This window comes from Cydia amplana, chromosome 13 (assembly GCF_948474715.1).
Source record: "Cydia amplana chromosome 13, ilCydAmpl1.1, whole genome shotgun sequence".
NCBI classification, from domain to species: domain Eukaryota; kingdom Metazoa; phylum Arthropoda; class Insecta; order Lepidoptera; family Tortricidae; genus Cydia; species Cydia amplana.
In genome coordinates, this window is record NC_086081.1 from 10804103 (window position 1) to 10830337 (window position 26235).

The following is a 26235-nucleotide window of genomic DNA, read 5'->3' on the forward strand; positions in this document are numbered from 1 at the left end:
CTTGCACCATACACCATCCCACTGACCCGGGGTTAAGCGGTTAAACCGTTAACCCAGTGTCAAATTGTACTGGTAACCATGGTAACTCGCGGTTTAATCGGTTAACCCTGGGTTAGTGCAAGCGGAGCTAAGTGAGTTAAAACCTCTAAGAACTTCGGATATATAGCTGGTCAACCAAATCTTGACAGTAAAAAAAGGCGCTAAATTCAAATTTTCTATGGCACTATATCCCTTCGCGCCTACATTTTTCAAATTTGCCGCCTTTTTCTACTGTCAAGATCTGGTTGACCAAGTATATATCTTTACCGAGCATGGAAATGACATTTTTAGGGTTCCCTACCCAAAGGGTAAAAACGGGACCCTATTACTAAGATTCCGCTGTCTGTCACCAGGCTGTAACTCATGAACCGTGATAGCTAGGCAGTTGAAACTTTCACAGGTGTATTTCTGTTGCCGCTATAACAACAAATTACTAAAAACAAAAGAAAATAAATATTTAAGTGGGGCTCCCATGCAACAAACGTGATTTTTTGCCGTTTTTTGCGTAATGGTACGAAACCCTTCGTGCGCAAGTCCGACTCGCCCTTGGCTGTTTTTTTTGTTTCTAACACCTAATGTAACATGTTATGACAAAGGATAAGCCGTTCGGGGCTAGCTTCAAGTCTACGGACTATACCTGTATGTATATTTTGATCTAAACTACAACTTACTCCGGGTTGCCAGCGTAGCTGAGCTGCGGCGGTCGTATGCCGAAGTGCACGATCTCGGGGAAGAAGGTCTTGGACTTGGTGTCCTTGGCGCCGACCGGCGGACTGCGATCTAGATGGTCAACTCGCACCGAGCACGGTTTCTTGCCCGGGTACGTCACATTCCTGTGTAATGATACTTTTATCTAAACTACAACTTACTCCGGGTTGCCAGCGTAGCTGAGCTGCGGCGGTCGTATGCCGAAGTGCACGATCTCCGGGAAGAAAGTCTTGGAGTTGGTGTCCTTGGCGCCGACCGGCGGACTGTGATCTAGTTGGTCCACTCGCACCGAGCATGGCTTTTTGCCCGGGTACGTCACATTCCTGTGTAATGATACTTTTATCTAAACTACAACTTACTCCGGGTTGCCAGCGTAGCTGAGCTGCGGCGGTCGTATGCCGAAGTGCACGATCTCGGGGAAAAGGGTATTGGACTTGGTGTCCTTGGCGCCGACCGGCGGACTGCGATCTAGTTGGTCAACTCGCACCGAGCACGGTTTCTTGCCCGGGTACGTCACATTCCTGTGTAATGATACTTTTATCTAAACTACAATTTACTCCGGGTTGCCAGCGTAGCTGAGCTGCGGCGGTCGTATGCCGAAGTGCACGATCTCCGGGAAGAAAGTCTTGGAGTTGGTGTCCTTGGCGCCGACCGGCGGACTGCGATCTAGTTGGTCAACTCGCACCGAGCACGGTTTCTTGCCCGGGTACGTCACTATCATTCCTGTGTACCAGAAATAGGGTTTCAAATAGAAAAAAAACCAAATGTTTTTTTTTTCAAATTTATGAAAAAAAACCTGGCACCATGGGTTTTATCTAAATTAGGTTTTTTTTCAGATGAACAAAAATATGCCACAATAACGGTTTTTCGTGATTTATTTATATAAGTAACTTAAAACTAAGTACATTAAAGTAAGTATGTCAGTACAGTATCCGGAATCCCTGAATTCCCCGATGCGGCGACGAGAGGCGTTGGTGTTGCCAACAGTAAATTACGATAACTACCACTACAGATTTCATTTATGTTGTTATTAATCAAAGTTGTTAAATTAAATTGGTTTAATGGTTAACATAAAGTCTAAAACAAGTAAAACAACCGTATACAAGTATTAACTGCCTTGCAAATTTTCAGTTTTCATAGTTTTGAAAAAAAGAAACGTACTCCAGAAAAAAACGGTTTTTTTTTCAAGTAAAAAAAAACCGTTTTTTTACAACCCTAACCAGAAGACATAATTACAATTTAAACAAAATAAGGAGTTTCTAAGTTAGGATAGTTTGATCCGCTCGTCGTTAATGGTGACCGTGGCGTGGCATTTCTCATTTTGATAACAAAGCCGAGTCAACCCACATCCCAAATCTTGCTTTTTATTTAACCCATTTGCAATTTTAATTCGATCAAATGCTTTTAGTAAAAAATTAGATTTACTTTTCAGCTATAAATTAAGACGATTTTTTTTTGGTGGAATCATTGACGTATATCTCAGCACAGGCCTTACGGGCACTAAAAAATGGCACTAGTTCAGCGGTGTCACTTACGAATCGAGCCAATCGTGCAGTCTAATGCAACTAGTTGCGAACAATCGCGCGCGTGATGCGAACGTATCAAGCAATCGCGTTGTAGCGGTGTCACACCGCTGTACTGGCCCCATTCATGCCACAATCTTATTGCACGTAAGGCCCGTCCTGAGATATACGTCAATGGGTGGAATCAAAACAATATTCATAGGTAAATAATTTTAGTAAACTGTTAAATTCACTGACCTTTAATTCTATCCACGAACTTTTGCCACGTGTAATGATCCATGCTGTGGTAATTCTCCAAATTGTGTGGGGGAATCAGTAGCCCGCTTTGGTCTAGCAGATACTTTAGCACCTCGCACATTGACAACACCTGAAATGATTCAACAATTTTAACAGTATGACAGTAACAGATTAATGTTAAGATGTTTATTGACACAATAAAACAAACTGAAATAGATGTCATATATTAAAGCAAAAGTGACGAAGAAAAAGTGGTGAAGGCCGGATTCGAACTGGCGTCTTTAGCAATCCGGGCTAACGCCTTGAACCCCTTGGCCACCCCGCCACGGTGGAACCCGTCCCAATTTAAACACAACACAATAGGGTATTTGACTACTAGTAGTTTTTTAGATCTGTAAAACGATTTGCTAATATGGAATGTTTGAAACATTAAGCGGCAATTACACTGCGTCGTTCACCTAATGCGGTCGCCGAATTCATTTTAAACTACTTAGGCCAACAAACGTCGTCTTCACATTAGTCTGTCCGCCTACTACGGCGACCGCATGACTCTTGAATGGATTCGTTCAACGAACGTCGTCTTTACACTAGTCTGTCCGCCTAATGCGGTGGCCTAATGCGGTGCACGTCTGACGTTTGTTATTTGTGACAACTTCAAATATAAGTGGCCAATGCCAACGATATAATGAGTACATTTGCATAGAGGTTTTACTTTATCAAATGATCTGCGGTCGCCGCTGTCGGTGACCTAATAAGGCGGACAGATGTCGTATTTACACTGCTTCGGTCACCTTATAAGCGTTGGCAGCTGTCGATCGCCGAATGCGACCGACTAACGTGTTCTTTACAATTTTGCGTTCGCCGCATGCAGCATGCGGCGAACGACGAAGTGTAATTGCCGCTTTACCTACACAATGACGTCACGGTCAACTCGCCTACTTTTTATATTTCTATCAACGTGTGTTTAAAAATAACTGCTATATATGTTTTTGTAATAATTATCTGGTGCTTTATTTCATGCATGGTCGTAAATAATTTATTTTAAATACCCTATTGTCGCGATACGCATGGTAGAAATGTTGTAGAAATGTGAATAGTAAAGATAGTTGTAAGTGTGGAAAAAAATAAATAAAAAAAATAAAAATAAAAATGGTATACCTCGCATCCACCCTCAGGCAGGAACCGTACGAATCTCGGCATGAAATGGAATTGCGAGCACGAGTTCTCAGTCCCTTTGCCCAGGTCCAAGTCCACCAGCTCGAGCAGTTCCATGAACAGGAAGTCCTCTGAAACCCGTATATTCATGTCACCACACCATAGATAATATAATAATTATATATTGTGGCAAAACAGTATGTGGTCAGTATAAACGCGAACTCTTTAATAATTCCGCCCTAAGTATTTCTTTCAAATTTGACGATTTATTTTTCAAATTTGCCGCATTTTTCTAGTGACAATAATCAATTCATTCATTATATAATTTACACGATTGTCCAAAAAAGGAGATTAATTTCACTTGCATTCGATACTGAACCTTATAGCCTTGCACGTCGCTAACCGCACCTCGTACTATAGAGCAAATTCCTTGAAGTTTATTATTGCATAAACTCACCAAACAAATCCAGCTCCCTCATAGTAAAGTTTTGCGATATTGAAACTTATAATCTTGCAGGTGGGTAGCTTCGTCACCTTATATTATAGAACAAAGGCATAAATTCCTCAAGGGCTATTATCGTATAAACTCACCAAACAAATCCAGCTCCCTCACAGAAAAGTTCTGCGGCGCGGGTTCTTCCACATACAATATCGTGTACTCGATATTGAACCTTATAACCTTGCAGGTGGGCAGCTTCGTCACTTTATATTATATAACAAAGACACAAATTCCTCAAAGGCTATTATCGTATAAACTCACCAAACAAATCCAGCTCCCTCACAGTAAAGTTTTGCGGCGCGGGTTCCTCGACATACAATATCGTGTACTCGATATTGAACCTTACAACCTTGCAGGTGGGCAGCTTCGTCACCTCGTATTATAGAACAAAGACATAAATTCCTCAAGGGCTATTATAGTATAAACTCACCAAACAAATCCAGCTCCCTCACAGTAAAGTTCTGCGGCGCGGGTTCCTCGACATACAATATCGTGTACTCGATATTGAACCTTATAATCTTGCAGGTGGGCAGCTTCATCACCTCATATTATAGAACAAAGACAAATTCCTCAAGGGCTATAATCGTATAAACTCACCAAACAAATCCAGCTCCCTCACAGTAAAGTTCTGCGGCGCGGGTTCCTCCACATACAATATCGTGTACTCGATATTGAACCTTATAACCTTGCAGGTGGGCAGCTTCGCCAGCTTGTAGTGCGAGAACATGGAGAACCCGGAGAAGAGGAACTCGTGCTCGTCGTGGCCGATGATGGTGGGGGCCTTGATGAGGAAGTTGGTCGGCGGGGACACGGTTATTCTGTTATCAGAAAAATACATTTTTAGAAATTCACACACTGTTTTTCATAAAAAGTACAGGTTTTTGAAACAACCTCATACCTAGAGCTACAAGCGCCAATATACGGGGTTTGTTTCACACAAACGTTGAAAATTCAGACCTTAATATTTCACGAATGGTGGTACATTTCAGGAGTTTTATTTTATTTAATACGCACTCTGGAGTTGAAAGAGTTGATAGGCAATGGTAGTTACAGATCCATATAGAATTATAGACTATAGAACATGGACGCCAACATCGCCAACCAACAAAACAGAAGAGGTTGCTATGCTCGTTTGCAGTTGTGAACTCTAATACTATAGCAATAGAGTTGAGATTCGCCTGTAATGGTACAGCTTGTCCAGGTTGCTATGGTCCGGCCCACATTTGGGTAAGCTTCTCTCTTCGTGCCGCATACGGTGTTGTAATGTAAGACTTATAGTTACAACAGTAGAGTCGAGACTTGCCTGTAATGGTACAGCTTGTACAGGTTGCTATGGTCCGGACTACATTTGGGTAAGCTGCACTCTTCGCCGCATACGGTGTTGTAATGTGAGATTTATAGTTACAGCAATAGAGTCGAGACTCGCCTGTAATGGTACAGCTTGTCCAGGTTGCTATGGTCCGGCCTACATTTGGGTAAGCTGCACTCTTCGCCGCATACGGTGTTGTAATGTGAGACTTATAGTTACAGCAACAGAGTCGATACTCGCCTGTAATGGTACAGCTTGTCCAGGTTGCTATGGTCCGGACTACATTTGGGTAAGCTGCACTCTTCCCCGCATACGGTGTTGTAATGTGAGACTTATAGTTACAGCAGTAGGGTCGAGACTCGCCTGTAATGGTACAGCTTGTCCAGGTTGCTATGGTCCGGACTACATTTGGGTAAGCTGCACTCTTCGCCGCATACGGTGTTGTAATGTGAGACTTATAGTTACAGCAGTAGAGTCGAGACTCGCCTGTAATGGTACAGCTTGTCCAGGTTGCTATGGTCCGGCCTACATTTGGGTAAGCTGCACTCTTCCCCGCATACGGTGTTGTAATGTGAGACTTATAGTTACAGCAGTAGAGTCGAGACTCGCCTGTAATGGTACAGCTTGTCCAGGTTGCAATGGTCCGGTCCACATTTGGGTAAGCTTCTCTCTTCGTGCCGCATACGGTGTTGTAATGTGAGACTTATAGTTACAGCAATAGAGTCGAGACTCGCCTGTAATGGTACAGCTTGTCCAGGTTGCTATGGTCCGGACTACATTTGGGTAAGCTGCACTCTTCGCCGCATACGGTGTTGTAATGTGAGACTTATAGTTACAGCAACAGAGTCGAGACTCGCCTGTAATGGTACAGCTTGTCCAGGTTGCTATGGTCCGGACTACATTTGGGTAAGCTGCACTCTTCCCCGCATACGGTGTTGTAATGTGAGACTTATAGTTACAGCAGTAGGGTCGAGACTCGCCTGTAATGGTACAGCTTGTCCAGGTTGCTATGGTCCGGCCTACATTTGGGTAAGCTGCACTCTTCCCCGCATACGGTGTTGTAATGTGAGACTTATAGTTACAGCAGTAGAGTCGAGACTCGCCTGTAATGGTACAGCTTGTCCAGGTTGCTATGGTCCGGCCTACATTTCGGGAAGCTCCGCTCGCCCGCATACACTCCGTGCCGCATGCCGTGGCGACGGGCGCGGGCGCTGCAGCGGCAGAGCGGGCCGCCGTTCATCTCGCCGGTATTGTTGAACCTAAAATGTGCTTTATTGTGAATATTATAGAGTTCAACGTGCTTTGTTTAATGTGGGTGTCTTACTTTGTTCGTTGTTTAAATTAACCTGCGCACATTAATGTTGTACAGGAATAGGTAATTAAGGTTTTCTAGAGCATTTGATTTTTCGCTTTTTGACATACGAGTAGAGAGAATACTCGATTTATTAAATGTTAGATACCTACCTAGTACCTACATACTTTTAAAGTTTTTAATTTCGATTGAAATTCCAAAACTTAACAGGGACCATCATTAATTCCATCTGTGTGACAAAACCACTTTAAAAATACCTAAAATAAAGATTAAAAAAAAAACACCACTGTGTTTGGACAGTTTTTATGTAAAAAACTTCGCTAGCAGGCTATTAATAAACTAGAAAATTAAATTAAGAAATAATAATGACAACAAATATGAAATGATGAATGAATCTTTATTTCAAGCAACTAGTAGTAGCCCATACATAAATATGTACCTTAAAACTAGCATACGAGTAATATTATTAGGTAATAATATGTTATGTGATGTGATTTGTTATTTCTGTTCTTTCTGTGTATGTTGTATCTTGTACCTACCTTGTGTTATATTTTTCTTGTAATGAAATATTTTGTAAGCGTTTCTCGGCGCATAGGTGTTTTTACTGTAATGCCGTGTAAACATAATTGTATTAAATAAATAAATAAATTATAAAATACGGAACGCTTAAAATACCATATAACAACACACCACACCACAACAACAACAACAACATACACACACCACAACCACAACACACCACACAACAACAACACACAACAACACACCACAACATACCACATTTCCGGGTGTAGCCTCCTCGGATGGCTCTGTTTCCTCTGCAGCTCCACCATGATCCGGTCCGTATAGCCCTGCAGCCCGTCTTCGTCCAAACTATCTTCACTCTCTGATGATGATGACGATGAACTCTTTTCATCCACTACATGGAAAGATTATAATTAAAGGATTTTTAAATAAAAAAGAAAGTGACTATGCCTCCAGTGGTGACGGGGTAGCCCAGGGCGATAGCTGCGTAAGCTGTAGACGCCTCTTTTCCTTTAGTATTAAGATCAAGATGGTTCATAAATATTAAAAAAATATGTACGTAAAACACCAGAATACCCTATGACGAGTCACTGACAGTGTCAACACCGACATATACGCCAACGTTTACGTAATTTACTTTCAATACGTACTCGCACTAATATGTCAGTACGAGCGAGATGCACAGAAAGTAATTTACGTTCACGCTAGCGTTTATGTCAGTGCCAAACTAGTGGTAGCCACACAATGTTTAAATACTCACATCTATGCTTGCACATTTTAGCTTTTGGCGCTTTCAGGGGAGGCAGCTCATCCACCTCGGGTCTAGCTTTCCTGCCCCTTTCAACCACCTTGGTGAAGAAAGCATCACATATCTTCTCTAGTTTCGGTGTCTGCTTCACACCACCTTCAGTTGGTATATAGTACAGTTCTGCTGGGGAGCTCCTGTACCACATTTTTGGGGTCTGAAATAGTATCAATGATTATAAAATGTATGATATAAACGGGAGGATGGTAATCAAAATCAAAACAAGTCAATATCATAGTTTATAACTTTTTGGGCATTTAATTTTTTTGGTGACCTAGCGGTAAGAACATGCGACTTGCAATCCGGAGGTCGCGGGTTCAAACCCTGGCTCGTACCAATGAGTTTTTCGGAACTTATGTACGAAATATCATTTGATATTTACCAGTCGCTTTTCGCTGAAGGAAAACATCGTGAGGAAACCGGACCAGGGATGTTGCGAATATCCGCATCCGCATCCGCAACCGCGGAACTTCCGCATTATTTTCAACATCCGCATCTGCATCCGCATCCGCATAAAATCGATGCGGATTTAATGCGGATGCGGATGTGAAACAGGTCGGTACAGGAAAGTCTTAGCATCGGCGTAAGTGCTAGACTACTAGGTAATTTAGTCATTAGCCAAAAAAACGTATTAGAAATTAGCAGTCAAGCGTGAGTGGGACTTAATGTACGGAACCCTTGGAACGCGAGTCCGACTCGCACTTGGCCGGTTTTTTGAAATAAAAATTACTAAAATGTAATATTTGACGTTTTTTATGTACCTATCTTGACATCCGCATCCGCATCCGCATCCGCGGATGTGAGCCTTTAAAAATCCGCATCCGCATCCGCATCCGCGGATGTCAAAAAATCGGCATCCGCAACATCCCTGAACCGGACTAATCCCAATAAGGGCCTAGTTTACCCTCTGGGTTGGAAGGTCAGATGGCAGTCGCTTTCGTAAAAACTAGTGCCCACGCCAATTACTGGGATTAGTTGCCAAGCGGACCCCAGGCTCCCATGAGCTGTGGCAAAAATGCCGGGACAACGCGAGGAAGAAGAAGAGTTGTTAAAAAAAAAATAGTTGACTATGGATACTTATGATATCACATGTTCGTTATTCATACAAACTTCATAATGGAGGTAGATAGAGAACCGAGACATTGGAAAGAAGCCTACATTGCCTCTACAGATAATCTGAAACTGGCCTTATTACAAGCCCAAATCATAATAGTCCTACATACAGAAATCCCACCTTTTACAAAAATCAATATTTCAGCAAATCAAATTGTCCCTCTCTAAGGGCTCATTTAGACGGCGCGCGAACTTGTATACGATTTTAGTTACATACATTGCGGACGTCAATTCAGCCGACCGATCAAATGACGCAATGTAAAGCCCCGTCTCCATATCGCGCGGCAAGCTATCGAACATTGGCTCGCGTGGCAGCCGCGCGAGCCAATGTTCGATAGCTTGCCACGCGATATGGAGGCGGGGCTTAATAAAACTCGCTTGCGAGTTCTCCCACCGTCTAAATGACCCCTAACGCATGAGATGCATGATACATTCCTTTTTGCTTAGACTGCGCTATAACAACTGCTCGGCACAGCCTTGATCAGTCAAGCATGCTTGGGTGAACCACCACAGCTTCAAAACCTTAAAAAAAAAATAGACTAAAATGCATTGAAGGTACCTCTTCCTCCTCCTGTTTTTCTTTGGACCATTTCTCAATTTTCTCAATTAGGTCTTCTGAGGTTTGACAGTAATTTTTCCTGAAAAATACAATAAACATAACATAATGAACATAAGCTACTATTATTGAAGCTAACTACTTAAGAGTTTTGTGAAAAAAGTAATTAAGGGTGGTATTCCACCTGTCCAATTTCTTTGTCCAATTTGGTCTGCATAGATTGCTTAAGGGGAAAATATAATTAAATGAAAATTCAAAGCTTACCTGTATTCTTCTAGAATCTTCTCTCTGTCAGTTAGTGGTTTCTTTGGCAAAGCCTCATGCCGGGACCTCGGGGACACATCCCTAGCATGGCTCCGGTATCGTGAATCTCTACTGGGCGACCTGAGACTATGTCTATTGGGCGAACGATGACTGTATCTACTAGGCGACCTATGGCTGTGTCTGCTGGGTGATCTATGACTGTATCTGCTAGGCGACCTATGGCCTGGTCTACTGGGTGACCTATGGCTGTGTCTACTGGGAGACCTGTGGCTGTGCCTGCTGGGTGAGTGGCCACCATGTCTGCTAGGTGACCGGTGGCTGTGTCTAGAAGGTGATCTCCTACTGTGACTGCTTTCCCGGTGATGGGATGGACTGTGCCGCCGTTCATGCTCATACCTCATCCTTTCTCTTTCATATTTTTCTCTATAATATCTTTCTTTTTCCAATCCTCTGTCTCTGTGACTACTTTCTCTATATCTGCTGCTCTCTCTATGTCTGTCTCTTTCCCTGTAGTCATCTCTGTCTCTGTGGCTATGTCTTGAAGGGCTCTGGCTGTGCCTGCTTTGACTGTAGCTCAAGCTACTATGAGTAGGACTTGATTTGCTATGGCTTCCTTCTCTATAATCTCTTTCTCTATCATGACTTTCGTCTCTATGTCTTGAAGGTGAATCATATATTGATCTTGATGATGAATGGCTTTTGGAGTCATAATAAGCCCTGTCACTAACTTTGGATGTTGTGGGAGTGTCTTGTTTTACTGACTTGGATTCATTTGGGTTGACCAATTTATCTTTTAGTGTTGGTGGTGGATTGGAAAAGTCTGGAGAGTGGAATGCAGCCCCTGTAGGCGGTGGAAATGGTGGTGGCACTGCAGGAGGAGGAAACGCCGTCACCGATGGCGGTGGTACGTTTAGTGGAGGTAAGTTAGTGATTGGTAATGGTGGAGGCTTGTCCAATGGGGGTAAAGGAGGCCTAGAATACGGTGGCGGGTGTTGGTAGAGCTGTGGCGGGGGCATAGACAGCTGCCCCAGAGGCGGCACTGACGGTGGAGGCACAGAAAGTGGAGGCGCCGTCGGTGGAGGCACGGATAGCGGGGGGCCCGTCGGTGGTGGCATTGACAGCGGAGGCGCCACTGGGGGAGGTGCCGACGGTGGAGGCACAGACAGTGGAGGCGCCGACGGTGGAGGCATGGACATCGGAGGCACCGCCGGCGGAGGCATGTTCAACCGCGGCGGCGGCACACTATAATTCACGGGGGGTATAGGCATTTTTATAACTTAATACACATCTTTAAACTTAGAGGATAGATAGCTTTGGAATTACAATTCCTTTAGAGCTTAGTGATTTAATATTTTTTACATTCGCTGCATTTATTTTGATTTAGACATTTTTGCTGTCGAACCAAAGTGTGACAGCTGTGACACTGACATTCAGAACAAAATGTTGCCATGCTAAGAGGTCGTAAACCTCGCTAGCATACGCATTAGGACGGTCAGCCGCGCGGTTTACTGGTACATACCCCTGCAGTTATAGTTTGGCAAGTCATTCATCAAATTTAAAAAATACTGGTTTGAAGGTTTGGCTTACCATATAAATTATACAGTAAAATGAAATTGATGTGTGTAGCACAGTAATAAGGTAAGGATGAAATAATAAACACGTCATTATTAACAAAAAATATATAATTTAACTCTAGTATCAATAAATTAAATCATGACAAATATCTTTAATTTTTGCACTACCAAGACATTCACCATCTTTGTAGAGAACACCAAATTGGCCCTCTGTAAGCGCACGTAACTTGTTGTCGAGTAAAATCGTCAAACCCTCTGAGTTCTTCACAACTCTGCAGCTAACCAATGGTTTAGTGTGCTGAAACCTAAAGTAACATTTCAGAACATTGTTATTTGATAATTCTGTAGGCTCTTTATGTATCCAATGTGGTAATCCAGTTATGCATAAATGATTCCAAAGTGCTGGGTGCTTAGTTCCTGGGACCTAAAAAAGTAGAAGATTGACATTTAACCTGTCCTCTCCCACAGGCTCAAATCTGGGACCAAAAGAAAGCGACATATGTACATTATTAAAGCAACTTTCATTGAGTCAATGCTCGTGGGACAGGACAGGTTAATTTTAAGTAATTACTACTGAGTTCATGAATATATTTGTATTATTTACTATATTTTTTTTAGTACAGCGAAATAATGGTACTGAACAGCCTTAATTGTATAGATATAAAACACTTACAACATAGATGTTATTCGTTTTTAAATCCTTTTTAAATATGAAATAGGCATCTTTCCAATTGGCAAGGCAGCATCTTTGTCCAACAGTCCATTTGTGAAGGCCCCCATGTTCACCCACTGTTTGGCCTGTGTCTATGTCTACGAAGAGGCCATCCCTTTTCTGAATATACTGAAAATTAAGTAGTTGTATTAGTCACCATTATAAAAACATAATTATGTTACAAGCCTTTAAGAAATATATTTATAATCATTTTTTATTATTATTTCAAAGACAATTTAAATAACAGAAGCTTTAATTTGTAGACAAACTTATACTGAGACTGTCCGTTAGAGTAACACAAAACACGTAACGTAAAAAAAAGTTCAATTGATGAACTTGAGTCCATACTTGAGCGAAAAACAGATTTTATATATAAGTTACAATCCCTGATTTAAATGAAAAAACAATATGCAGACTCACTTCTTCAATAAAATCCTGAAATCTTCTTTTCCCAATGAAACATATTCCTGTACTGTCCTTCTTATTGGCCACATTCAGCAGTCCCTCTGCTTTGGCTATTTTTCTTACTTCAGTCTTTAGTAAAGGTGCTAATGGAAACATGCATTTCCGTAATGAAAACTGCTTTACTTGTGACAGAAAAAAAGTTTGATCTTTAAACTTGTCTGCTGGTTGTAATAATCTGACACCTAGAAACAGAACAGAGATAAAATAAAAATACTTTGTAAAATGATATAGGCACCAATTGGTACCTATCCAAAATTATACCATAATTAAATATGGAGTAAAATATACCTTCATTTTCATTATATTGTTCTAAGAATGGTCCGAAAGAAGTATTCGCGTAGTGACCAGTAGCAATAGCATCAACTCCTAAATTTTTCCTGCAATGTTCAAAAAAGCTGTCAAATTTAATATATCTGTTGCATAGAATATCAGGGTTAGGAGTCAGTCCCGTCTCATACTCCTTTAGCAATACAGTGAACACTTCGTTCCAATACTCCTTAATGAAATACACTCTATGCAACGGAATATCTAGCTTACGGCATACAAAGGTCGCATCTTCAAAATCTCTTTCATCTGAGCAAAACCCAGCTTCGTAATTGTTGTCCCAGTTACGCATAAACACTCCTTCGATTTGGAAACCTGAACAAAGAGAAACATTCGTGTTTTAATTGTAAATTATGGCCACTGCCGAAATCCGACCTAACCCAACACTTTGTATTTATTTGTAGTCTTACCTGCCCGTTTAAGGAGTAATGCAGCCACTGCGCTGTCTACGCCACCAGACATTCCTATTGCTACTTTTCGGAACATATTTGTAATCTTAGACACGAATTATAGTTTTTCATTTCGAGATTAAATTTTTATAACCTCTAAGTTACCACTACATATGATTCTGACGTTTGTCTACTTTGTCTGACAAATGTTGTCAACTTGGTACAAAACATATTGCATATCGGAAGCACCAACATTACAGCAATCTACCATCTATGACAGCAATGCATGGACGGTCGTTTGCTATAATATAATCTGTGGTAGATGATGAAGTTCGTTTGAGCACTTGATAAAACCGCTTTATAATATTTTGTTTTTATAAATACTGGCAGCACTTCTGATGAACAAGCTAAAATGATTTGACACTTTCAACTACTTCAGATAGGTTATTGTCAAGCGGTTTGAGGATTTTTAGAATTCGATACATTTTCTTATAATTTACTTATTAAAATGTCGAACATTAATTTACAATGTTTAATGGGCATACAGTGCAATGATTTCGTTATGATAGCCGCCGATCAATCGAATAGTCACAGTATTATGGTCATGAAAGATGGTGAGTTTGCGGTTTTAGTTGTCTTGTTTTTACTATAAAACCTTATGCATAAAATTACTGTAAACGTGTAATGTTTCTTTTAGATGAAGACAAGATTCACAGAATATCCGATAAGTTAGTTATGGGCGTAATCGGCGATTCTGGAGACACCACTCAGTTCGCCGAATACATCGCGAAGAACATCCAACTGTATAAGATGCGCAATGGCTACGAGCTTGGGCCCACCGCCGCCGCCAACTTCACTCGCCGTAATCTGGCAGAGTACCTCAGAAGCAGGGTAAATTATAGTTCATTTATAAATGAAGGAATATAAACATTTTGCCCTTAGCCGCAATTGCGGCCAATATTAAAAGGTGTTTTTTTATTTAAATAAATATGTATAATTTTTACCAGTGAAAATAATATAATGTCTTACTATTTCAGACCCCATACTTTGTGAATCTGCTGATGGGAGGTTATGACAAGGAGAATGGTCCGGAGCTCTACTTCATGGATTACCTGGCATCCAGTGTGAAGGTGCCTTTTGCTGCTCACGGCTATGGTGGCTTCCTCAGTGTCAGCATTATGGACCGCTACCACAAACCAGGTAAACTAATTTTAAAAATATCTGTTTTTATTTTAAAACACCACATTGAATTCAGCACAAATTAACATGGAAGAGTTAATAGGGCTTAATGAACCTAAATAAATTCTTTAACTTATGAGCAGCCTCTTTGAAGTAAAGTTGTACCTATTACTTAAATAGAAAAATGTAAGGTAGACTTTTTACTTATGTGTGTTTCATTATTTTACCTCTTCTTACAGTTGTAAGAGCTTATAACTTTATAAGCATTTATACTATGTAGTGATGTGGCATTATGAATTAATTTCAAAAATCTGTTTCAGATGCAACTGAACAAGAAGCTTATGATATCCTGAAGAAGTGTGTTGCAGAGGTCCACAAGCGGTTGTTCGTGAGCCTGCCCAACTTCCAGGTGACCGTGGTCAACAGAGATGGCATCAAGACCCTACCCACTATCAATGCTGCCTCTATGAAGTAATTTTATGTATTCTAAGAATAAAGGTCTTTTTCTCAATTATTTGTTTCCCTTATCCTTGTGTGGTTGATCAGGAAAATTGGTAATATAACATTTTGAGGGTCTACCAGACTACCACAGATGTATCAGAACCACACAACATTACAGAAAACATATTTATGTTGTGTTGTATTGGCAGGTTTCTGCAACTCAACAAATGGCACCTATATTTGTGTGAAATATGTGATATTTTAGGATCTTTTTCTATAATGTTACAAGATAACTCCTGTTATTAAATATGCCATTGATGTTGCTGCAAAACATAGGGAAACAGCATAATTGCTTTCATCATAAGTATCATTCTAAGAAAGTAAAATATTATTTATTAAACTTGTGACAGTTAGCTTATGTATGAGAATGTGTGAAAATTGTGAGGGGTTTTTACTTCCAATACCACTGTTATACGACAATAATATGTGGTATCAAAGAAGTTGGCACCAAGAGTAGAAGCAAATTTATCAAGCCTAAATTAAGGAACAATATTAAAAGTAACTATCATAATTCAAATGAAATTGTAATATGCAGGGTTCTTAGTAATTTATTGATAATATTATAATTACAAATATGTATAACAATAGGAATAATATTCTGTTCTCATGTTTTACTCCTTTCTGGGCTAGAGGGGGGCGGGTTGTCCTGATTCTCTGATTGCGAGTTGTTGGGGTCTTCACCTCCATTGTCACCTTCATTGTCCGATTGGTCTGTAACCAAAGTATTATTTTAGTGTGTTCATTCATTAAAAAAAAAGAATAATGAGCGAGGGCAAACTAAAGCGAAAACAAAAGGTATAAATAAACCACCTGGTTTACGTTGCAAAGCATTGGATTTGTATTTTAGTGCAAAGCATTCTTGGGCTTATGTTAGTCACAGTTAGTAGTCAGTTATTTCCCAGTATTTTGCGCTATATTAAATTCATTTGAATATTTAGGTGGTCTTCAGATCTTAACTAGCTTAGGACCTGAAAACTTTGGATAATTGGTGAATAATATAAATCAAAAAGAAACAGCAGTAGCTACCTTTTTTCTCAGCAGGCATATCTTCAGTCCTGTTAGCCACCTGGAAATGGTACTCCAGCTCATCAAAGTCGAAGACCTGGTCCGTCGGCAGCAGACATGCAAGATATGATGGGAATGTTGGCTTGCATGCTATTACTGGAAACAGAGAAATAGCATAAACTATAAACTGCAATAGATAACATATGGAGGAGTATGGAGTCAGAGGAGTCACAGAGTCAGAGGAAACCGCGAACAAGATGGGAGGATAACTCAATCGTGAGATGAACTGAATCGCTGTGAAGCGGGCCCGAAATGGAGAAGAATGGCCCACAACAGACCCCAATGGAAAGAGCTAGAGGAGGCCTTTGCCAAACGGCACACTGAGCTTAGGCCCACTTGCACCATCCCACTAACCCGGGGTTAAAAGGTTAAACCGTACCAAGTGTCAAATTGTACTGGTAACCATGGTAACTCCAAGTTTAACCGGTTAACCCCGGGTTAGTGGAATGGTGCAAGTGGGCCTTAGAGACATACTCTAACTCATAACAAAAGGGCTTAATAGATAGATAACATACACTACAGAAAATAATAACTCCACCGGTGGCCGAGGTGAAAGTTTAAAGGCAATTTTTAAAAGTAAATGTGTGACTTACATGGAAACACTGTATTATCCTCAGTGTTGAAGAGATTGTGTGTTTCACTAGTTTTTGCCAGGAACTTGGTGAGTGCCTTCTCAATGTCCCGCTTCTGACTCGCTGCTTTTTCTCTGATAGCTTCATATTCAGTCACCGGTTGTTTGTGAGTCTGAAATTACAAAATCTGTTAGTAACAAAACAAATCTTAACAATTTTGTATGTCTTATATAGGTACCTAATTTTTTTAGCATTAGAAAAATACTATGCAATCTAAATAAAAAGTAACAGCAAATATGAAACAATTATAAAGCGGTATCTTTCGTATCATTTAATTGTAAGTCGATTAAACGATCGGCCCAACATGTACGAGATATCTGCAAAACTGTTGATCTCATAGCGCTACAGGAAACTTGGCTATTACAACATGATTTAAATTTCATACATGAAATTCATGACGACTTCGGTTGCTATGCCATTTCCTCTGTAGACTCCTCAGCCGGTGTACTTCATGGGAGGCCGTACGGCGGGCTCGCGCTAATGTGGAGGAAATCGGTTTTCAAAAACGTGTGCGTAGTGGACTGTGGTAGTGACAGAATCATTGCGGTGCGTGTTCAAATCGAGGATAACGCGTTTCTGGCCTTTAGTGTTTACATGCCGTATGACAGTAACAAAATTGAGGACCTAATGAATTTCACGAACTGTCTGGGAATAATTAGTGCGGTTATTAATGACAGTGAAGTGGAGAACGCGTTTATCTTAGGTGATTATAATGCACACCCGAACTCACGGTTTGGTCAAGAACTCGACAATTTTTGTAGGGATGAACAATGGGAATGGGCTGACTTTAAATTCTTAGGTGGTCAACCCGATACATACACGTACTTGTGCGAGGCGAGTGGCGCGCGCCGGTGGCTCGACCACTGCGTGACTACCTCTGCGGCGTGCGAACTGATTAAGTGTGTGCGTGTGGACAACGACGTATGCTGGTCGGATCACTTTCCCCTATATATTGTACTTGACATGACTGTTATGATCACAAAACTTAACCAATACCCTTCTAACGATCTAAGTAAAATACTTTGGAACAACAAGAGCAAAGAGCAGTCATATAAGTATGCGGAAACTTGTTATTATCAATTTAAAAATTTAATTTCTCCTGGTCATTGTATTGCCTGTGATATTAGCATAAGTAATAATTTAAATAATTATAAGTTAATATTAGATGGTAGATATAATGAGATAGTGAGGACTTTACAGAATGCAGCCGTTCGTACCTGCCACCGCCGTTCTCAAACCGGTTCAACAAGGAGAAGTCAGGTAGCCGGGTGGAATCATCATGTCAGGGAATCTCATGAGACTGCTAAAATGCATTATAAATGTTGGGCGGTAGCTGGCAACCCTAGTTCCGGCGTTTATTACGAAAATATGCGAAACAGCCGTAAAGTGTTTAAAAATAAATTAAAATGGTGCCAGAAGAATGAGGAACAAATAAAAATGAATATTTTAACTTTAAATCGCGCGAATAATAATTTCTCAAAATTTTGGAAAGCGACAAAGGCTTTTAATAGTAAACAAGGGTTGCCAGCGTCAGTCAACAATGTTAGTGAACCCAATCTGATAGCGGATATGTTCGCCTCTCATTTCAAGGTTATGCCCTTGAACGTGGAGGGTGTGCCCCCGTCGGGGCTTTCGGGCCCGGTGATCCCGCACGACAATAAGCTCGTCTTTACAATGAGAGATATTGCCAATGTCGTAAAAAATATGAAGCGTGGGAAGTCCCCGGGGCACGATGGACTTAGCGTGGAGCACATCTTCTACGGTAGTGACGAGCTATATCGTGTCCTAGCAGATTTTTTCAATGCATGCCTAGCCCATTGTTATCTTCCTCCTGACATGATGAAAACAATAGTTGTCCCTATTGTTAAGAATAAAACCGGCGACCTGTCTAGTCTTAACAATTACAGGCCTATCTCTTTGGCTACGATAATCGGCAAAGTGCTCGAGAAGCTGTTGCAGCCCGAATTGACCAGGAATCTGAAAATTGATCAGGCGCAGTTTGGTTTTCGCCCAGGACTTTCAACGGATTCTGCAATATTAGGTCTGAAGTACACAGTGAATCACTATGTCAAAAGGGAGACGTCAGTGTACGCGTGCTTTTTAGATCTCAGCCGCGCTTTTGACTCAGTCAACTATGATTTGCTGTGGAAAAAGCTTTTTACGTCTGGAACACCTCCCGAGGTTGTAGGTCTGTTGAGGTTCTGGTACGAGAACCAAACTAACAATGTAAAATGGGGTGACACACTGTCTAACGACTACAGGCTAGACTGTGGAGTGCGCCAAGGTGGGTTGACATCTCCGGACCTATTCAATCTATATGTCAACGACCTTATCGGGGAGCTGAGAGGCTCTAACGTCGGTTGCCATATTGGTAACGTATGTGTTAACAATCTGAGCTACGCAGATGATATGGTGCTTCTCAGCCCCTCGATAAACGGTCTTGTAAAGCTGCTTAAGATCTGCGAACACTATGCCAGTACGCATGGCCTAAAATATAACGTGCTTAAGACGGAAATGCTCGTTTTTAGGTCAGGGAAGGGTCCGGAGGTGATACCTACGGTGTGTATGAGTGGTGCGCCAATTCGGGTTGTAACGAGCTTCAAGTACTTGGGACATATCCTGAACGAGTACTTGAAAGATGACGCCGATATGGAGAGGGAGCGCAGGGCTCTCGCGGTTCGGTGCAACATGTTGGCTCGACGCTTTGCGCGTTGCTCGAGTGAGGTAAAGGTGACCCTGTTCAAAGCCTTTTGCCAATGTTTTTATACTTGTCAGCTTTGGAATAGGTACACCAGGCACTCCTTCAACGCGCTAAGGGTACAGTACAACAACGCCTTTCGTATTTTGTTGAAATTTCCGCGTTTCTGCAGTGCGAAGGGTATGTTTGCCGACGCGAGAGTCCCTGACTTCTTCGCCATTCTGAGAGCCAGGTCGGCTGCCTTCCGAGCGAGACTGCTAGCCTCTGACAATGAAATTCTGTCACTGGTAGCTAAAGACTACAGTGACGAATTTAACAAACATTGGCGAAAACTGCACCGGTCTGAGAACGGCCATCTTTAGTGCAAAAGTTTGTAAATGTTTTATTTCATTGTTTTAGGTCGTAAGTTTTACTATTTTTTACTGTATTTTATATTTACTTTTACCTTTTATTATATTGTATTGTATTTATTTTTTTGGGTTTCTTGCCTGCCAAATAAAGAATTATTATTATTATTATTATTATTTATGTTTTTATTTTGTTTTTCTCTCCTAAGTGGAGGTGATTTTACTTCCATAACCGCGGGCTTTTGGCCAAACGAGAATGGAATTTTTTGGATCCTACTGATCTAAAGATAGGAATTTACGTACTAATCTACAAGTGTTCATGATAACTGCTTTTTGTAGGAGTATGTATGTGAGTGGGTGTGCTTCAAGAGTTTTTAGGCTAGTGTGCAGAGTGCGGGGAATTACACCTGTCGACGAAATTACAATCGGAACAGTTTTAACTGTGCTTACTTTCCATTGGTTTTTGATTTCTATGGTCAAATCGGTATATTTGCTAATTTTCTCGGTATGAGTGGATACAAGGTTGTGAGTATTGGGTACGGCTATGTCAATAAGATATACGGTTTTTGCAGCTTTGTCGTGTAATGTAATATCCGGTCTATTGTAATGAACTGTTTTGTCGGTTATAATAGTTCTGTCCCAGTACAGTTTGTATTCAGTCGATTCTAATACTGTTTGCGGGGTATATTTGTAATAAGGTGTCCTGGTCTTTATGAGTTGGTACTTAACTGCGAGATATTGATGGATGATAGCTGCTACTTGGTCGTGTCGGTGTTTGTAGTCGGTTTGTGTGATGGAACGGCATGCTCCGGTTATGTGCTGGATGGTCTCTGAGGCGGCGTGGCAGCGCCGGCATGAATCTGTAGATAGATTTTGGTCTCGGATAATGTGTTTTCTATAGTTCCTGGTATCTATGATTTGGTCCTGAATGGCTATCATAAACCCTTCAGTCTCGGGAAATAGCTCACCTCTTTTAAGCCACATGTTAGACGCCAGCTTGTCGTGGTTAGGGTTTATAAGATCAAGTCGATGCCTACCGTGTAGTGATTTTTGTATCCATGCTTGAAGGTATTGCTGCGGCTCGGCTATTTCTTCATTTTTTTGTTTTGTGTAGTCTTTCAGGTTCAGTGGGGTAAATTTGTGATCTATATTTACAATTGTCTGGTGTAGTTGAGAACGTGGCGACTGGTCGTGGAAAAATTTTCTAAGGGAACTTACCTGCTTATTGTGGAGGTTCTTAATATCTATCAAACCCCTTCCGCCTTCCGCTTTTGGTAGAATCAATCTCTGGATACAGCTTCGTGGATGATGTTTACGATACTTGGTCATTAATGTATTAATAGTTCTTTGAAGATTGCTGAGATCTGTCTGTGACCACTGTATTATACCAAACGAATAAGTGAGTATTGGAATTGCATATGCGTTTATTGCCTTGATAGTGTTGCGCGAGTTGAGATGGGTATTAAGAATTTTGTGAAGCCTGTCTGAAAATTTCTGTCTGAGTGTTGATTTAATTACTTTATGATGGATTTGCTTTGACTGTTGATAACCAAGATACTTGTAACCAGCTTCTTCGTGTACGGGATCTATTCGTTCTCCACTGTTAAGCGTGTAACTGTTGTGCTCTATTTTACCGGCTCTAATCGACTGGATTTTGCATTTGTCGATGCCAAATTCCATGCGTATACTAGATGAAAAAGTCTGTGTTATGTCTGCGAGATTATGAATGTCAGTCAAATTATTACTGTAGAGCTTGATATCGTCCATGTACATTAAATGCGATAGTATATGCGAGGTATTGTTATATTTTAGTTTAAATCCAGACATACTGTTATTAAGTAAATTTGAGAGTGGATTAAGTGCTAGACAAAACCATAGTGGACTAAGAGCGTCTCCCTGGAAGATACCTCTGCGTATATTAATTGGTTCCGTTACAATATGGTTGGTATTAGTGTTGGAGATTTTGAGAACGGTTGACCAGTGCAACATTGTAGCTTTTAGGAAACTGATGATTGTGTGATGTATTTTATAATGTTTTAGGATATAGATAAGCCAGGTATGCGGGACTGAGTCGAACGCCTTTTTATAATCGATGTACATGGTATAAATGTCCTTTTTATTTTTAAGTGCATGTTTGGAAATAACAGCGTCTATAGTAAGTTGTTCTTTGCAGCCCTGACTATTCGGTCGACATCCTTTCTGCTGCTCTGCTAATATATTGTGTGTATTTATGTGCCTGTATATAAGCTTACTGAGACAAGACGTCATGATTTTATAGATATTCTGCAAACAGGTTATGGGTCTATATTTAGCAGGGTTTTTTCTGTCGGTGATATCTTTAACTAACATATGTGTTGTGCCTTGAGTAATATAATGTGGTAAGGTTTCAGGTGAGTGAATGAATTCGTTAATGTGCTTAAGTAAAATTGGGTGGAAATATGTAAACTTTTTTAGCCAGTAGTTGTGAATATTGTCGGAGCCAGTGGCTTTCCAGTTATGAGTTTTATTTATGACTGATTGTAGGAGATCGAGGCTGATGTGTTCAAAGGCCATGTCAGGTACGTGATTCAGCAGTTCTTTGTCAGCCTCAATCCATTCGGCACTTTGGTGCTCTACTGGTTTGGACCATATGTCAGACCAAAACCGGTGCAGGTGTTCCGCAGTTGGGAGTTCAGAGTCTTCGGTGGAGTTTTGTCCCGGTTCGCTTGTACGATTGTGAGAATTTTGTAAAGTCCTGTAAAATACCTTTTCATTATTCGCAAACTGTTTGTTTTGTGTTTTTCGGAGAGTAGTAAGTTTATATCTTCGTAGTCTGCTAGTGAGTGCGCTAAGTTTTTGTTTTAGGGTGTCAAGAAAATGGGTAAGCTGTGTATTTTCATCTTCGTGTCGGGAGTGAATCTTATACTGTCTTTTGATTAAGTTTATATGTCTCGTCAGTCTAGGGCTATTGTTGCCATTAATGAATTCTGTAAGTCTACCTATTTTAGCTCTTAAATCTGTAATTCTGTCTTGTAGTCTTTTCTGCCAGTTTGGGGGTTGGTTATTGTATTGGGGAAAGTATTGAGAGTCCCTAATCTTAGAGCCGTTTTGAGTGGCTGCTGCAACGGCAGCGCAATAAAGAGTTGTTTCGGTGTTTTCAAAGTTCGAGTCTTGGGGTAAATATTTTGGGAGTATGATATTGTTTATATAATGAACAATAGCTGCAAGTTTTTTAGACGGTTTCTGTTTAGGTATGCTAGGTCTGCTGGTGGGTTCAGAGCTGTCAAACCGTTCCTTAGCGGCTAAGAAGTTTGTTTCAATCTCCTTTTGTATTGTTGAAGGGAGATAATTTGTTAGTGTTTCATTTTCAAATGTATTTACAGTACTAGCATGGATATCAGGACTATTAACAAAATCGTTGTTATCAGTAGCAGGTACGTCGTCGTATGGGTCAGTCTGTTGGGGTTCAGTCATATCTCTAGTGTGGAATATGTTGTCATCTAAGTTTAGTTCACGCGAAACTTCATCTCTAATTTCCTGAAGTCGATGTTCAGTCACATACTTATTACCAATTATAACTCGACGCTGATCTGCTATTCTCTGTTCCGAGACATGAGATAGTTGGGGGTGTTTAGCAATGACTGTTTGATGTAATGGTTTCCTATATGCAGTTGTGTTGGTCTCTAAACGTGTTATTCTGTAATACTCTTTTATTATTGATTCGTTAATCTCGTTTGTCCAGCTCATACGTTGATTATTGTTTTGTGGGACTATTTGTGATGAATGGGAGGGAGGTGTTTCTTTCAAGTCGTTTTCTGCTAGTTTTCTAATTTCTGCAATATCTGATTCGGACAAGAGTTTATTTCCTACTATTGCCCTTCGTTGGTCTCCTAATCGTTGTCTACTTACATTAAACGTCGGGAATTGTTTGCTAAATTCTTCGTGTAACTGTGGTAGGTATTTTCTAGTTTCGGTTTCTAGTGAAGTGATTCTAAAGTATGCGCGCAAGATGAAAATGTTCATATCGCGAGACCACCTCTTACGCACATTTCGACGAGCCGTGGCGGGTGCAGGTTGGTTGGCAGTACTTGCCTCCTGCACAACGTCCTCGGTCGTAAAGATAGAGTTAGATGGCGACGTACACCCCGACGTACTCTCGAGTTCTTGATTATTCATGTAGGAGGCTGGAGACGATGGTAGTGAAGAAAATAAAGAAACTGACGACGAAGGAATTGAGGGACACAACGAAGTTGGCGAAGAAACACGAGGTGGATGAATTTCGGCTGTAATACATTCTTCGATGGAAGCCCGCCTGCTCAGCTCCTCATCGCCGCTGGTTCGCATGCTGTGGCACCCAGCAGCGGCTCCAGGTGCGCCCCGACGATCGCCCTCGGGAAGCGGTCCGCCTGCGGCTGTAACAGATTGTTCGATGGGAGCCCGCCTGCTCAACTCCGCATCGCCGTTGGATCGCATGCTGTGGCATCCAGCAACGGCTCCAGATGCGCCCCGACGTTCACCCTCGGGCAGCGGCCCTAGACGTAAACTTCTCGAACGTAACTGCATGATTCCTACATAGAAGATAGAAGAACAAGGAAAAGGAGGGAAAAGAAGAAAGGATAGAAAAGTTGGGATCTTAGTTTGGGATGGGTAGACATAGTTGATCATGTCACTGATTTTGTATCTCCCGAATTGGGGTACGATCTAGGTGTTTTGATCTCGCATTTTAAGTATCACCAACCCTTAAGCCCGCCCACCACGGCAAGGTGATCCCTTTGGGGGGTTATTATTATTATTATTATACCTCTATATTGTGTAGTCTTTTCTAATGCTAAAAAAAAAAAACGAGGTAGAGCAATATTTACTTTAACAATAAACACTCCTTATTGCAATTTTTATGTATACTTATTAAAATCTATTATTATTAATATCTTTGTAGCATTCTCTGCATTCTGATAAATATGCTAATAAGAAGCTGGGTTTCTTCAGGTGACCTCCTCGTTCTTTTATTTTTGTAAAATTTGCAAGAATGATTCTGTACATGGCGAGAAGAAGAAGTTGATAACTCGCGGGAAAAAATGGAAGAAATTTGAACCTTATGCAATTTCATTTTAAGTTCTTTCTTCAATAAAATATCTCGAGTTATCAACTTCTTCCTGCCGTGTACCGAATTTATGTATGTGGTTTGAATCTTACAGGTGTTCTGATATAAGCATGGGGATCAGGCAGAGGTGGCAGATGGAACGGTATGTGTGGCGCAGGCTTGGCCTTGGAGCCAGCAGATAGCATGGCTGGTGTCCGCGGGGCTGGTGCTTGTTGCGGGGGCTGGATCACATGCCGGTTAGGTCTGGCTGCATATTGCTCTAAGCCTTTAAGGCTAATACCTGAAAAGTAACAGATTTTTTAAATATCTATGATGAAAAACATTATTTAATAAATCTTACAGCTATCTTAACAGTTTCCTGATTAAACTCCGAACATTATTCCTCATTTTTTAGAAAGAAGGGTTTGACTTAAGGTATTTTGACTACAGATTGGTAATAATTAATATTAGACGTTATTTACCCATGTTGATGAGTGCCATGAAAACATCTCCAAGAACTGGTTCAACTCGTCCTGACAGCTCACAATATCCTTTTGCCGAGTTTCCCACCTCAGTAAAAACTGAAACATTGACATTGTGGATGTATGTTATTTTTCTTGAGAGATTGTTGTGTAGAATATTTAAGAAATGTATTACATTTTACTTACAACATTGTAACATCTCCGTAAGGGTCTCTAGCGACATTTTATCAGCTGCATCGAAGCCTGATTCTAGAAGTACTGTGGATACTGCTATGTTAAGTATTCTCCTCCGTGCATCGGAATTGCTTTCCACTTTTTCAGTGGGTTCCGCCATTATGGCAATGCGTGAAGTCAAAGACTAAGACAGGGTCTTATTTCTGTGTTAAACTAATAAGACAAACAACTAAAAATTTGTTAAATTAATCAAGTTTAAACAGAAACAAGTGAACATAAACACCAATAAAATATTTGCCCGAAGTAAAGTTGACGTTTCATTCTGGGTTACCAGTGTAGAATTTGTCACTATTGTCCATTCATTGTCCATCAATTGGATCAAATAGGATTCGTAATTTTCATCGACTTGATGTTTAAGACATCGTTAAATACGTAGGAATATTCAAAACAAAAATTAACAATAGGTCGTGACATTTGACATGAGTTTTGGACTGACGTAAATCAAGTGACGTAAGCGATCTCGCTTGTTCTGTGATTTTGTGTGAATTATGTGGAATTAATGACTACATTATCTAAAATTCAATATTTG

At 40.8% G+C, this 26235-nt stretch overlaps 4 protein-coding genes across 4 annotated transcripts in view; 1 reads left to right on the forward strand and 3 right to left on the reverse strand.

Annotated features, from left to right (window-relative positions):
* The window catches only part of LOC134653599 (ribonuclease 3), a 34592-nt gene extending 23155 nt beyond the window's left edge, over window positions 1-11437 (reverse strand). Inside the window, exons 1-9 of the mRNA XM_063508997.1 lie at window positions 10046-11437; window positions 9785-9863; window positions 8068-8269; window positions 7560-7701; window positions 6574-6729; window positions 4759-4979; window positions 3666-3793; window positions 2508-2637; window positions 1305-1470 (exon numbers count right to left, since the gene is read on the reverse strand). Coding sequence (XP_063365067.1) covers window positions 1305-1470; window positions 2508-2637; window positions 3666-3793; window positions 4759-4979; window positions 6574-6729; window positions 7560-7701; window positions 8068-8269; window positions 9785-9863; window positions 10046-11313 — 2492 coding nt within the window. The 5' untranslated portion in view covers window positions 11314-11437. The remainder of the gene's footprint in view (window positions 1-1304; window positions 1471-2507; window positions 2638-3665; window positions 3794-4758; window positions 4980-6573; window positions 6730-7559; window positions 7702-8067; window positions 8270-9784; window positions 9864-10045) is intronic.
* Window positions 11438-11710: 273 nt separating this feature from the next.
* Window positions 11711-13670, reverse strand: LOC134653284 (mitochondrial tRNA-specific 2-thiouridylase 1). The gene is made up of 5 exons (XM_063508610.1): window positions 13531-13670; window positions 13085-13435; window positions 12752-12978; window positions 12293-12460; window positions 11711-12043 (listed from the first exon to the last, which is right to left on the reverse strand). Exons 1-5 carry the CDS (start codon window positions 13604-13606, stop codon window positions 11744-11746), a joined length of 1122 nt encoding a protein of 373 aa, XP_063364680.1. The 5' UTR covers window positions 13607-13670; the 3' UTR covers window positions 11711-11743.
* Window positions 13671-13924: 254 nt separating this feature from the next.
* LOC134653499 (proteasome subunit beta type-2) lies at window positions 13925-15199 on the forward strand. The gene is made up of 4 exons (XM_063508867.1): window positions 13925-14123; window positions 14207-14400; window positions 14547-14709; window positions 15009-15199. The coding sequence occupies exons 1-4, from the start codon at window positions 14018-14020 to the stop codon at window positions 15161-15163; spliced, it is 618 nt and encodes a 205-aa protein (XP_063364937.1). The 5' UTR covers window positions 13925-14017; the 3' UTR covers window positions 15164-15199.
* Window positions 15200-15728: 529 nt separating this feature from the next.
* Window positions 15729-25880, reverse strand: LOC134653285 (transcription initiation factor TFIID subunit 8). The gene is made up of 6 exons (XM_063508611.1): window positions 25659-25880; window positions 25473-25571; window positions 25104-25291; window positions 16848-16998; window positions 16216-16350; window positions 15729-15900 (listed from the first exon to the last, which is right to left on the reverse strand). Exons 1-6 carry the CDS (start codon window positions 25804-25806, stop codon window positions 15794-15796), a joined length of 828 nt encoding a protein of 275 aa, XP_063364681.1. The 5' UTR covers window positions 25807-25880; the 3' UTR covers window positions 15729-15793.
* Window positions 25881-26235: the final 355 nt, after the last annotated feature.

What these genes read in the sequence shown, in the direction of transcription:
- LOC134653285 (XM_063508611.1), bottom strand. Translation starts at nt 25,806, where the DNA reads ATGGCGGAACCCACTGAAAAAGTGGAAAGCAATTCCGATGCACGGAGG. An exon ending in CATGGCACTCATCAACATGG is followed by an intron (nt 25,292 to 25,472) that starts GTAAATAACGTC and finishes GTTACTTTTCAG; the next exon opens with GTATTAGCCTTAAAGGCTTA. An exon ending in GGATAATACAGTGTTTCCAT is followed by an intron (nt 16,351 to 16,847) that starts GTAAGTCACACA and finishes CTCTGTTTCCAG; the next exon opens with TAATAGCATGCAAGCCAACA.
- LOC134653284 (XM_063508610.1), bottom strand. Translation starts at nt 13,606, where the DNA reads ATGTTCCGAAAAGTAGCAATAGGAATGTCTGGTGGCGTAGACAGCGCA. An exon ending in ACAATATAATGAAAATGAAG is followed by an intron (nt 12,979 to 13,084) that starts GTATATTTTACT and finishes TTCTGTTTCTAG; the next exon opens with GTGTCAGATTATTACAACCA. An exon ending in TTCAGGATTTTATTGAAGAA is followed by an intron (nt 12,461 to 12,751) that starts GTGAGTCTGCAT and finishes CTTAATTTTCAG; the next exon opens with TATATTCAGAAAAGGGATGG.
- LOC134653499 (XM_063508867.1), top strand. Translation starts at nt 14,018, where the DNA reads ATGTCGAACATTAATTTACAATGTTTAATGGGCATACAGTGCAATGAT. An exon ending in TATTATGGTCATGAAAGATG is followed by an intron (nt 14,124 to 14,206) that starts GTGAGTTTGCGG and finishes TGTTTCTTTTAG; the next exon opens with ATGAAGACAAGATTCACAGA. An exon ending in CAGAGTACCTCAGAAGCAGG is followed by an intron (nt 14,401 to 14,546) that starts GTAAATTATAGT and finishes TTACTATTTCAG; the next exon opens with ACCCCATACTTTGTGAATCT.